The sequence below is a fragment of the Neolamprologus multifasciatus genome, chromosome 8 (genome assembly GCF_963576455.1).
Source record: "Neolamprologus multifasciatus chromosome 8, fNeoMul1.2, whole genome shotgun sequence".
In the NCBI taxonomy this organism is placed as follows: domain Eukaryota; kingdom Metazoa; phylum Chordata; class Actinopteri; order Cichliformes; family Cichlidae; genus Neolamprologus; species Neolamprologus multifasciatus.
The window spans coordinates 2212215-2225948 of NC_140446.1; the positions used below are offsets into that span (position 1 = coordinate 2212215).

The 13734-nt window shown below is 43.0% G+C and overlaps 1 protein-coding gene and 1 long non-coding RNA gene across 3 annotated transcripts in view; one reads left to right on the forward strand and one right to left on the reverse strand.

Annotated features, from left to right (window-relative positions):
- The window catches only part of grid1b (glutamate receptor, ionotropic, delta 1b), a 668767-nt gene that overhangs the window by 648569 nt on the left and 6464 nt on the right, over positions 1-13734 (reverse strand). For both annotated transcript variants that reach the window (XM_085170470.1, XM_085170471.1), the window contains exon 2: positions 138-293. In XM_085170470.1, the coding sequence (XP_085026596.1) occupies positions 138-293 (156 nt within the window). The remainder of the gene's footprint in view (positions 1-137; positions 294-13734) is intronic.
- Positions 1-13734, forward strand: part of LOC146512090 (uncharacterized) — a 110840-nt gene that overhangs the window by 60119 nt on the left and 36987 nt on the right. The gene's annotated exons all lie outside the window — the stretch shown is intronic.

The window sequence follows — 13734 nt, forward strand, 5'->3', positions numbered from 1 at the left end:
AGGCGGCAGCCGCACAATCTAAAGATTAACAGTCCAAGGCAGGAGTGTAAGAAGCAAGGAAGCTGCAGAAAGCACTGTGGTCGAAAATCATCTGACACTCCCGCCATCACGTGACGTAAACGCAGCAGCGGCCTTACCTTCCTGCACCGCCTGGAAAGGGTTGTTGGGCGCGATGAGTTTAATCGAGTGTGTGATCTTCTCACTCTGCAGGATGTCGTCGTTCAGACTGAGGTCAGACACGGCGAGCTGGAACACCTGATCATCCTGCACTGCGTTCTCCTCAAATATCGCACCTGGACAGGTAGAAACAGGAAGTGTAAACAGGTTAAGGACTCAAACACTGCTCTACTGAAAATACCACCCAATTATCATTTTATTATCTCCACAGAAAAAATATATATCTCAGCAAAAAGCAGTATTCAACTTTCCTGTCAGCTAGAACACATGGTCTCTGGTCCTTTATCAGCACAAACCACTGAACTGTTGCAGTCACTAACAGTGTTGTGTATAAAATCACCAAAGAAGCACCATACTGTAATTACTGTAAGGTATGAATGTGCCAAGCATTCTCATGAGAGTTACTAATCAAAGAATTAATTCAATTCAATTTTTCAATTCAATTTCATTTATATAGCGCCAAATCACAACAAATGTCGCCTCAAGGCGCTTCATAGATACAGAGAAAAGCCCAACAATCATATGACCCCCTATGAGCAAGCACTTTGGCGACAGTGGGAAGGAAAAACTCCCTTTTAACAGGAAGAAACCTCCGGCAGAACCAGGCTCAGGGAGGGGCGGCGATCTGCTGCGACCGGTTGGGGTGAGAGAAGGAATTAGTAACTATATCGCAATACATGATATAAATCACAATATGTTTAAATATCCTTGAAAAATAAATGTTATTTTTAACCATATAGTGCTTAAAACTGCACGGGTACACTCATTCAAATCGACTATTCAGTATTTTTTTTCTACTTCAAATACAAGAAAATCTGAATAAAATGTTTTATTTTAACCAATTTTTTAACCATCACTTACTGTGACAGTAAGTCTCTCTCTGTGGTCAACAGCAGACCTTTAACAAACAAAAAATACATCAAGAAAGAATTCACGAGACAAAATAAAACTATTGAAATAAAAAAAAAAATTGCTACTTGTAATATATAAAAATGTATAAAATATAAAATGTGATGAACTCAAATTACAGAAATAAAATCTAGATAGTGACTAAAACAAAACGACTGATCTAGAACAGTCACGGGTGGCACAGCTGGTTTAATTAACGTTTTCTTTGGTGTGTGGGGAGATGTTGATAGGCAGTTTAAGACTGTTTTAATTACGCAGTGTTTAACAACCCTTATGGTGTTATAGCACCACTAGGTGGGGGGTTGCCCTACTGTTGTAGTGGTTGGGAGAGTCTCTATTACATGCTGCTCGTGTTCTCAGGAGAAACCTTACCGATGTAACGCTGTTTGATTTAACGGACTGGCTTCGAGCTATCCGGCTAACCTCCACACCACACGCCCGCTGGACCTGCTAGCTGCTCTTTCCTCGCCAGACTGCTGTTACAAGTGGAATAATTTCAGGGTGCTGCTACCCTCTGTGGCAGTAGTTTCACGCTTTGCATTTAGTTTGACATCCAAACAACAGCGAGTCTCTTACTCTCGCTCGTCTGAAACTCCTGCTGTCGCCATATTTTCCCCTCTCTGGTAGCGTATAAACACACATGCTCAGCGCAGTGCTCCAGGTAGAACATTTTCAGGTTGGGAGGGGTTATTAATGACGTATTCGCAGCGTGTGGGAAAAAATACTTACAGTGAATTACATGCAGATGGCTTAATATTGCCATGGCAACTTATGAGCCATTTTAACTATCCAGTCGTTAAGTGATGACGTGACGAATCCTACTTCTGGGCCTAAAGTAGTCTGCGTTTAATATGGCTTTTGTGTTGTTAACATGTTTAATGTTTTGTATTTTCTTCTATTTAATCTCAAAAAGCTCCTAAAACAGTCAGTGATCACTGTTGACCTCCCTCGGCTTTTATTACCGCTAATCATTTATTTAAGCTCAGTTTTTAAAACCTTAGGATGTAACTACAGCCCAGCCCATGCAGCAGTATGTGAATGACTAACCTCGTATTGTGGATGGATTATCTCAGTTGTTCTCCTGGCTGAAGTTTGCTCCTTTTACAGCATCCTGCCATGCAATTACATTTGTTCCTGACCACCGAGAACACTCACGTTAACTTTTATCGAGTGGAAAAAAAGTTAGCTTGTTTATATTATGCTAGCATAGCTGTGTCGCTAGCGGTCACGTAGCATATCATTATATACCAGCTAGCCAAACTTCAGTAACCCTACAAACGTCACTGCTGTTTAGTTTTCTGTCTTCATTTATGTTGGAAGTGATAAAAGAGCTGTACGTTTGAATTTGTTTCCAAAACCCCGCAGTCAGGACATGCTATATTGTATTTAGATAGAAGCTAGCGAGCTAGCTAGCTAGCTAACTTCCTGCTAACTTCTAACTCCGTTAAATGTCATAAATTTCGTTTTCATGGATGCCTGGAGGTTAAACTCAATTGTTACACCTGGTAGAGCAGAACGCTGATCATTTTATTACAGATGAAAGACTTTAGACAGTTTTTCAACTCTCAGTAATGCCATAGTGATCGTTTGATATATGGACGTGCAGCGGAGTTTAGGCCCAGACACGGCTATTGACGTCAGACTTAACAACCGGATAGCACGCGGAACACCTCGCGATACATCGAGTATATTCGATATATTGCCCACCCCTACTTCCCCTGTTCCGTTTTTTGAAGAGACAAGAATGATGCTAAAGAGCAGACCATGTTCAGCCACCTGAAAACCCCCAAAACAAGAACTCCTTTCTTATACAACATGATGATGCAAACACAAACCACTAAAAACCCAAAAGCGCTACAGAGTTGATTTCAATCGTGTCCTTGAATCCGTCTCCTCACATACAAGCACAAGTTATCGAATAATCAGACCACATCATATCTTAAAGACCTCAGTAGAGCTCTTCTCTCTCAGACTGTCGGTTTACTTGCGCTTCCTCTGTTTTTTTAAAAGTAGAATGGGAGGTAGAGCCTCCAGCTATCAAACCAGTAGCGGGGTCTGATAGTAGATATCAACAGCTGCTGCAGCTGAGAAAGACTTCAGGATCTGGGTGGAGTGTTTTACTGCACAACACTCACAAGCCCCATCGTTGAGATGATGCATGCATTTCATTTTATGAAAAAGCCAAAGGGGAATCCGTGGTGAGAAAATGAATAATAAACATATAAAATGAGCTTCTGTCCAGTTTTAAACATCTTTGCAAGCGGATTGAGGGCAGAAATGGACCGAAAGGCCTGGAGAGGGGCAGACGGGTAGACAAATGGACGGGCTGATGAAACTTTCCAGATTCTGTTTGGGAAATTTGTCACGCACAATTAAGAAATTCCTGCCTACGAGTGAGAATTCAATTTGCCAGGCTGCTTGTGCTCATTCATCTTTCCAAGTATCTAAATGAACTCTGCTCAGCCTCGCTGTGGATTTGAAGGCCTTCCTCGCAGGGGACGCTGTCTAGCTTCTGGGCTTGATCAATCAATCATCCACTTTTGAAATTGCAGTCAGTCGGGCGTTTTCAATTAAGAATGAGGCTTGTCAGAGACACGGTGGGGGGATTGATGTGAGGTTTACATTTCTGCTCGCAGCCACAGCAGACTGGTGAGCCTCAAACTTCAACAAGTTTAATTAATAATGAGTGTCAAGGGGAGAGGAGGTGGACTGTAGACTCACGGGTATCTCTGTGAGCTCACAGTCAAACCTCCCAGGCTCTCTGCCACTGTCTGCTGCAAGGAAACTGGCAGAATTAAAGGGCAAGTTCATCCAACAGGCTAAAAAACACGACTCCCCCACTAAACACCAGCCACACCATTAAAGGGGGCATCAACTCATCGTTGCAGCACTACAATGATCCCATTACAGTGATTTTTAGTTTTAGTGTCGTTATTTTCCTCTGTATTATCGCTTCTGCCATTGGTTAGCTAACATAAACGAATGCAAGTCTGTTAATAAAAAGCATAGCATTATTGAGGCACTGCAAATTATTTAATCCCAACAGCCCCAACCAACCAACCAACCACATGATGTCATGGTCCACACTGACAGAAGATGGCGCTAAACATGTTTTGAAACTTTAAGCTGTTCTTTCTTAAATCCAGCTTCACAGAGTTACATCTATGTCAGGTTATGAGAGCAGGGCTCAGTGGTGTAAATTAGCCTTGTGTCGCGTTTCATGTCCCTTTAAAACCTCTGACTGATAAAGATAACAGCGAACACAATCATCTGCCGGGGAGTTAGACAGCACCTAAACATTAGTGCAGACCAAACACTCGGTGAAGTGGTTTCCAGAACGACAATGCAATCCATCTAAAGTCAAAGAAACACAACAAAGAGCTGAAGGCTGATTAATGAGCCTCAAAACTCTTTGATCCCAATTACAAAGGGCAGATTTTAGAGTTGTTGACTCGGCAGTCTTTGATGGCAGAAAGTGGGGCTGACACAGTAATAAGCAGCCGGGTTGTAATGTTGTGACTGAAGAGTGGAGTTTAAAGTTTAAAAAATAAAGTATGACCGCATGTTCTGAAGATTATTCACATATGTAGGCTTCTTCCTGTTAAAAGGGTGGTTTTCCTTCTCACTGTTGCCAACTGCCTACTCATAGCGGGTGGCAACTGGGTCGACCATCTTCCGTGGGATTGTGCAGCTCAGTAAAGGAGGACCTCGGGTTTTCTCCGGCTGAGCTGGTCCTTGGTCAGCCCTCCGTGTTCCTGGGGAGTTTTTGCCTTAGTGTTTCTGGGGACACAATAATGTGACGGACCAGCTGTGGAAGTAACAGAAACCAGCAGAGGATTCATCACTGCTGTGAGAAAAAGATGCAGGTGATGGGAGTTTTAATCAAGCTAACAGTAACTAGCTGTTAGCTCGTCACTCCTGTTCCATGTTATCGTCTCTCTCAAACACTTCCACTGTGTTTCCTCAGTTTTGTTGGTTTTTTGGCTGATTTTCCCTTCAGAGAGTGTGGAGGTCAATGATGGTGAAATGGGAGGAGCCCTGGGATTGATCAAGCCCAACAGATTGTTGCTTCTGGAATGGACCAATGATTGAAGCCTTTTTACGTTCCAGCTTACTAGAGAGTGACGAGAAGACAGCAAAGCAGGGAGAGTGTGAGGGAAGACACGCAGCAAAGGGCCAGCTTTACTTCTGCTCGGCTGGTAGTTAGCGACGTTAACTACCTGCAAACAAATCAACACGTTCAATGCAAACTAACCAGGGGGTCCGTGGTTCAATCTCAGTCTTCCTGGCTGCATGTCAAAGTGTTCTTGGGCAAGATAACGAACGCCTTGTCTGATTTGTAACAGGCTCAGCAGCTAGCATGTGGGGAAACGCAAGTTTAAAGATGTGTGGGTCCAAGATGTGCTGATAACTTTTTAAAATTGGGAATCCAAGCAGCTGAGTCACATGTAAAACCAGAAAAGCTCCAAGGGCGCTCGAGTCTTTCATATCTGCCGTTATAAGCCCCTGTTCAAACACAGACGTGCGCGCCGTTCAGCTCAGATGTTTCATTAAAGTTTGCTTTAACCGTCGCTGCACTGAGGCCCGACATGTCACGGCTCCTGCTCATATTAAGTCAGCACCATTTCTATGAATCGCTCTGCAAGCACGTTTCAAGGCTGTGTGTCCTGAATCAGGCCAACTGAAGACATTTGACATTTGTAAAGACACGATTTGAAGTTTCCACCAACCCTGACCCAAATGTTCGGTTCACTACATCACACTGAGGATATTCAACTTTAAATTATGACTGTTCACTAAACAGCTGTGCGCATTACTTTATTAATGAACAGGTGAATTGCATCTTACGGGTTATTTTCATCTCTCACAGCACAAACCTCCTCCAGTGTAACTCCACCCATCCCGTTTCCTGCTTCTTCCCCATGCTGTTCCCAACAAAAGCAAACATATGTCCTGCCATACATGCACCGCCTGCAAACTCTTTCGTCTGCCTACACTCGAGTCCTAAAACCGCAACGAAAGAGCCGTCACATGTTTAACACCTGCTATAGCGAGTTGCATAAATCACCCCTGCAATCCGCACTCGTTTCAAAAATCCCGGCGTCCATCTGTCCTCACATACTCCACTTTAAATTGGAGGACCGCCTCTTTGGCAGGAGCTTCTTTCCTTCTGCCATGGCGGTCCGTCTGTGTGAGACGAAACTGTGCAGACTGAAAGCAAATTTGTCTCCTGGGACAATAAAGATTTTATATACGCGACTGTCAGGTAAAAACAATCTGAGAACAAATGCATTTTAATCTGACAGGCTTGCAGTCTGGCCTCCGCAAGCTTTAATGAGGAATGACGATTATGATACCATCTCACATGCATGAAAGCTGGGTATCGACCAGCATTACACAAATGCCTTAAAAACGTGCTGTCACAGTATTTCTTGGCATTTAAACCACAGTTTATTGATCTCCGTTTGCTGCACAGAACGGCTTAAACTTTGTTGGATTATTGAATTTTATGAATAAGCTGAACGGTTAATAAAGGCCACAGAAATGTGGGAATCCTGTTTAAGTTGGAAAATTAATGTGTGGCTTGGCTGACCTTTCCAGCATATTTGCAAACATTTCTACGCCACGTACAAGGTGGGAACTTCACACCAGCCAGCAGCCAAAAACCATTTATTCACCGCTGATGCAAAAACAATGTATTGGAGCGGCTAAGTTTATCAAGCCCCCGCCTCTCGCTGGCAGGTAATCAACCAGGAGTCCAGGGCTGCGAGTCCCAGAGCTCAAGCTGGGTGGGAAAAAATATATATAGCAGAAAAAGCAGCTGCTTTATTTGGGGATTTAGCAGCTTCTGAGAGCTGGGACCATAAAGTCTGGCTTCTTGCTTGACCTATTAATCTCAGAAAGGCTTTATGGCGGCTGGGACTCGCACTGGGTCACCACATTCTCAGATTTTATTTCCCACCACCTGCTGCCAGCAAATAGATTTTATTTAGAAGAACATTTCCCTCCAATTATTTATGCATTTGTAGCAAGAAGGCAGATGATTGACAGCAACGTCAAGAGGAAAAAGTGAAGCAGCGTAACCGTCTCCATCATCTACACACAGTTAAAACTTTCAGTGAAGCTACTTTAAAACAACGTGGAGCCGAGAGGCTCGTTTTTCAATTATTTTATTTTATATTAAAGTTAAAACAAACAAACAAACAAAAACCAGACACTAGAGCTAAGTGGGAAAATATGCAAGCATGTATTTCTTTTTTTCAGAGCAGTAATTACACTTTATGATTGTGGATGAGGATTTTCAGCTCTTGTCTTTGTTTGTGCTTTTCTGTACATCCATCCATCCATTCGCTTCCGCTTCTCCTTTTCAGGGTTGCGGGGATGCTGGAGCCTATTCCAGCTGTCATAGGGCGAGAGGCGGGGTACACCCTGGACAGGTCGCCAGTCTGTCGCAGGGCCAACACACAGGGACAGACAACCATTCGCACTCACATTCATACCTAGTGACAATTTGGATTATCCAGTTAACCTATCCCCACAAGTTGCACATCTTTGGACGGTGGGAGGAAGCCGGAGTACCCGGAGGGAACCCACGCAAACACGGGGAGAACATGCAAACTCCACACAGAAAGACCCCGGCCTGATATACAAATAAAATACAGTTTTCAGTCAGACTAAACTGCAGCAAACTGAAGATAAATAATTAGAATGAATGCTCATTAACCAGGTAGGAGGAGGAGGGCTGTTCTTATCTTTAAATCTTTACCAGTAGTTGGTTTAATCCAACGTTTACGGGTTCTCAAAGTCCTCCAAACCATTTGCCCCCCCCCCCACACACACAGACAAAATCATGTAACAAGAGCGCATATAGAGATGGGACAACTGGAAACAAAACTCAAAGAGATGTCAGAAAGCACAAGAGAAGACTCCACAGAGACGGCACAGGTGATCTCAGTTTAGACGATAACAGGAAAGGTAACAAACATAAAAATCAAAACGAAGCCACGTGAGGGTCTAACATTCAAAACAACACAGGAAGTGATGTAAAGACTAAGAGGGAAAACAACAGAAACATTCACAACCACATGGACGAGGCTGAGCCCACCCAGTCTGCAAAAAAACATTTCTGCAGACATTTCAATTCACGTTCAACTTTCTGACACCAAACAGCGACTGTGAGGGAAACCTGGGGGGAAATCCACAGTGTCCGACTGATATATGTGCGATTCATGACACCTCCACCCTGCCTTTGCAAGTCTATCAACGCATGACTGACAGTATGTCTACGAGCACTCACACCAGCTTGTGTGTAACACTGAGGCCTAAATAAAAAGGGATGAGAATGCGTCTTTCATTCAGGAATGAAGTCTGTGTTACGCTGATTGACTGCTTGGTGCTTGTGTACTTTTTATTATGTATTGACATCCTGATGCAGGCTGCATGGGAAGGATTAGCTGAAGGAAAGAAACAAAATGCAGAGGCTTCAGGTCTGTTCAGGAAAACACTCGCACAGCTGCCTCCTTCTCAGCACCAAGGACAGCTCCTGTGGCTGCAGGCTGCCTCACACATGAGATTTCCTCACATTAGCTTCTCAACATCCACCAGAGTGCCAGCAAATCACTTTGGGTGGGGTTAGGGTTAGCCACATGTTAAAGTAGATTTCCACTGAGGTTCACCCAACAGCTCAATACTCCACATAAAAACGAGTGGAAGCAAATATAACCTCGACCTGTTACTGAAAATGTGGATGTTTAAGAATGACGTCCATTTACTGTGAACATCAGGCCTCTTATAGATCATTTACTGTCCTGACAGCCTGCATCAACAACAGCAACAAATAAATAAATATATATATATGCTGTCAGTCATGGCGCGTGACGCCGCCCGCCACAGTGGGACTTTTATGACAGTATCAAGACGCCGCTGGCTTTGGTCTACCTGTGCCGGCTCTGATTTCTGTCGGCCATTAATCAGCGGGAGAAGCCGATGTCGGCACCCACAGTCATTGCAATTACACTCACTCCTTTCATCACCCTCATACAGGAAAATCCATTCCTATTAAAGGTTTAATAAGTGGTAATACAAAAGGTGCCATTTATCTTCCCAGCAGCATGTGGCAAAGCCCTGGTAGGCTAAGCTACAGGGAAGTAAAACATACGTGGCAGAACACTCGACTGATTACATGCAAGAGTGCAAATTATTCTTTACATTGTCCTCCAGCCTCCCTCAGCGATGGCGTGGTGGATCCTGCCCTCACCAGGATGCTAATGACAAACAGGACTCTGCAATGACCGGTTTAATAAAGCCTAGTGCTGGATACTAATACTGTACATGTTTGTTTCTGTGTGACTGTGGAGCTCATTAAATACAATTTGGATGAGGATATATTGTGATGAAGTATTCTTATACTCGCGTGTAATTACAGAACAGAGGGGAAATTAACTGGGATGAGGAGAGCAGGCAAAAGAAGAACGAGCAACAGTATAAGTCCGTCAAAGAAATGTCAGGGAAAGAAACAAATGATTCATGCTGAGCTCAAACTTCCAAACAAACCTGGTAGGTTGATAACAAATTTTGAAATTCAAAACTTGAACCAAAACCAGTATATCTAATCATAAAGACCACTAATACCATCAAGTCTTTAAATAGTGGAAATATTCAAATTAAAACAAACCAACATGTTGCTCCATACTTTGTCAGCGCCATTTATATCTGCCTGAGGCGAAGCTGAAGTTTAGTTTGGGTCAAAGGTCGCACACAGTTAGTCTGTCAGCTAGCAAACACCACATCTTAGGGGCAGGTACAAAATAAAACTGACTATAGACCACGGGAAAGAAAATCAGGAGGAATTCTTCATGAAACAAAGTGACAAAGGAGGATCGAGTAGTTCTGCTGTCAGTGATTTGGCAAGACAACTGTCAGGAAACAGAACAATGAGCAGAAGCCACGGTGAAACGCATGAAGGTGGACGTTTATGAAATAAAACAGGAAATGGATTCAAACCCAAGACAAGCATAGACGTGTAGGAGCGATGCAAAACGACAACAGATTAGAGAAGAAAATGTGACAAAGCTGAACTCGTCCTGCTTCTCTCTGTACTACAAATATCACTGAAGAGGAAAAGCTCCATTTAGCAGGTTTGCACCAATAATGGCAACCAAAACAGAAGCTACTTGCCCATCAAGGTCAGGAAATGTGGAGAATTAGTCTTCACATCCACTCTGTGGAAACTGGATATATTATTCTGATCCCGATCCTGGACACAGTGGAAGTGAAATGAATAATGTGGAGGTTTAAACAAAGCAGCACAACAACGAGAAGATTTATAGCAACCAGGAGTTTGGGCGACATTTCCCCAGAGTCCAAAGGAGGATGCAGCGCAGCTATTATCATAATTAAACATCCAAATAAGCAGCGCTGCAGCACCGTGACCTTCAGGCGTACAAGGGGAAAAAAACTGTCCCAGCAGCTCCTGCCTGTGAGCACAGAGCATGTTCTCACAGTCCTCAGCCTTTCACTCAAACCCACAAAGTTTCACCTGACATGTGAAGCACTGAGCTCCTCTTCCTCACGTTCAACAGCCGATAATCTTTAGCAACACTGATGCCAATGAAACATGTACATTAGCTTTGGCTCTCAAGATCAGTTGTGCTGTGGAGACAATATGGCATATATTAAGATCCACCGAGCTGCTGCAGCTGGAAGAGCCTGTTAAACATCAGCGAGCAGCAGCATCTAATACAAGAAATCAACACGAGAAGCTTCGAATTAAACCAGAAGACATGACGGACCGTGTAAACTGGTAACGTGTTGTAATGTACCGATGCGTCAAAGCTTCAGCATCTCAAAACACAGCAATCATTGGGCCACGCTTAGAATTTAAAAAGATGCATCTGCAGGACGAAATCCATCTCTGCCAAGAGCTACCCAAGCAGAGCCTGTGCACGTGTGCACGTCACTTCAGTTTAGCTGGAGTAAAAATAAATAAATGGAAGAACTGACAAAAAAAAAGTCAATGCCAAATAAAAGACTCCAAATACATTTACAGAAAAAGGAGGAAACATTGTGTGTGAGATGTGATGTGAGTTTGTGCACCTCTGCAGCCTCCTTAACCGAAAAGATTTCATCTATTTGAACATTTTTAAAAGGAAAAAGCTCAAGTGTTTGTTTGTTTCCCATCCTGGTTTATTTTTGTTGTTTTGCTTTCAGCTCGTCTGTGTTTTCCTTCTAACTGTCCTGTAGTTATTCAATGGAAAACATTATTTGTCCTCCCGAAAGCCAATTTCAGACAAGTAGGTTTGAAAACACAAAAAAAACAAAGCCAACAACAGCCAAACTATGAATGATTCAAAACCAGAGATGGGCAGTAACGCGTTACTTTACTCGTTACTTGAAAAACTAGTAAAGTAAGGGATTACTATTGCAAAAACGGTAATTAGATTACCGTTACTTTCCCGTAGGAACGCTGCGTTACTGCGTTACTAAAACCGTGATTTTTGCGAGAGTGTCTCATGACAGTGACGTAAGCGAGTGCGACGTTCGTGACAACAGCTGTGTGCAGATCAACAATGGATCATATATCGAGTGCAGAGAGAGTATGAGCGTGCAGCGTTTAAAGCGTGGAAGTACTGACCTTACTTTGAGTTTGATTCCATAAAAAGTGACAAAAACATTAGTGTCCGTTGTGCGTGGGAAGAAAACTTCTTTTTACAGCGAAAAAACCCCTAAACTTCCAAACAAGCACCGAGTAGCTACGACGTAATGGGAAACTCACAGAGAAACTCGCGGATTCTTCCACTGACCGCTGCACACCTGCACCAGGGTAACCCTCCGCCTACCCCACTCCTGCTTTACAGGTGAAAATAGAGCAACAGGACCGCTAGTCTTTGACTTTATTTATTTTCTGCTGTGTTTCACTTGCATCTATTTGAAAGACTGAGTGTAAACACACAAAATATTTTATTTTATGTGCTGGAATGTGCAGAAAATAGGTTTAAATGTTAAACTAATTTCTTCCAGTCAGAGAATGTTGCAGATAATTAGATGTTTGCTTGATGCATAAAGTTAAAAGATTAAAACTGTGTAGAAAAAGTAGATTTGGGCTGAAAGATCTATCACTTTATCACCTATTCAGGTTGTAAATCGTGTTTTTAAAAAGTAACTAAGTAACTAAGTAATTAATTACTTTTGAAAATAAGTAATCAGTAAAGTAACGGGATTACTTTTTGGGGAAGTAATCAGTAATTAGTTACTGATTACTTCCCCAAAAAGTAACTAAGTAATTAATTACTTAGTAATCAGTAAAGTAACGGGATTACTTTTTTGGAGAAGTAATCAGTAATTAGTTACTGATTACTTTTTTCAAGTAACTTGACCAACACTGTTCAAAACAGAATTCAAACTGGGGAATAATAACACCAATACTGTAAATGGGCTCAACATTTTAAACCTTTATGCAAATCAAACCAAGCAATCAACATTTCTCCTAACCGCTCCATCAAAAGCACCGTTACCAACAACAACACTGGTTTGGGTGATAAACATGACCAGAGACCAAAGTCTAGCTTGAACCGTGATGTTCATGTCTGAAGTGAGGAGCAGAGAGGAGAGCAGAGGGCACAGGAAGGAGTGTGAGGATGAAGGAGGTCTGAGGGGAGAAGATCAGTGAGAACTTGAAGGTGGATGACACGGGATGTAACCTGCTGCAGAGTTCTACGATTTGGAGGATTTTTTGAGAGCGCAGAGAGAATGGCACAAGCACAAGGTGAGAGCATGAACCAGGATCGAGTGCTGTGTTGACGAAGAAAAGGGCAAAGTCTAGAAATCGAATCTGCGGCGCTACAGATTCTGATGAGGGCGGTGAAGAAAAGAGCATTGCCCGAGACGACTCCAAGACTTTTGACACAAGTGCGGACCTAACAACCGGTTCAACAAAGGGGCGCATAATTTTTTAATGTCTGACTTGTTTAAATTAAATTTTCAGTCGGCTACTTTCACGAGGGGAGCTTCTTCTGTCAGTCGCCTGAATCACACACCAGAGTCAGGGGGTTTACCCGAGCAGCTGTTTTGACTTACAGCAGTAAGAAAAGTGGAAAAGTTCAACCCGACTGTTGAAATGATATTTTTCTTGAGGCATCTCAGGACGATCACATAGACAGTGTATAAGATGAATGTAGCCACAGTGACGTCACCCACGGGTTCCTGACGCCCCGTTTTCACCACCACCTCGATGTTTTAAAGATGGACCGGTGCACGCTCATAAACGAGCGTTTCCTGCTGAATCCTCCTGTCTGACTCTCAGGATGACTTTGCAGAGTCTGGACTTAATATTTCATTCAAAGTGACGTCAAGCGTTAGTCTGAGCCCATGAAGTCATCAGGAGCGTGTTTACTGAGGTCACCGTGAAAGGAGCTGCTTCTGGGAGCCCACTCTGGTACGTCGTGTGGAATCATGAGCGCTACTTTGAATTGGCTCCGGCAGCCACATCAGAGCTGGCACGCAAAGGGCGTGCTGGGCGTTTTCCCGAGGTAAAACAGGCTAAACACAGAAAAGACTAAATGTGAGAAATTAACCTTCGAAATCAAAGCAGCAAGTAACAGACAACGCTACATTTTGCTAGCATCATCATATTTTAGTTACATGCTCGGA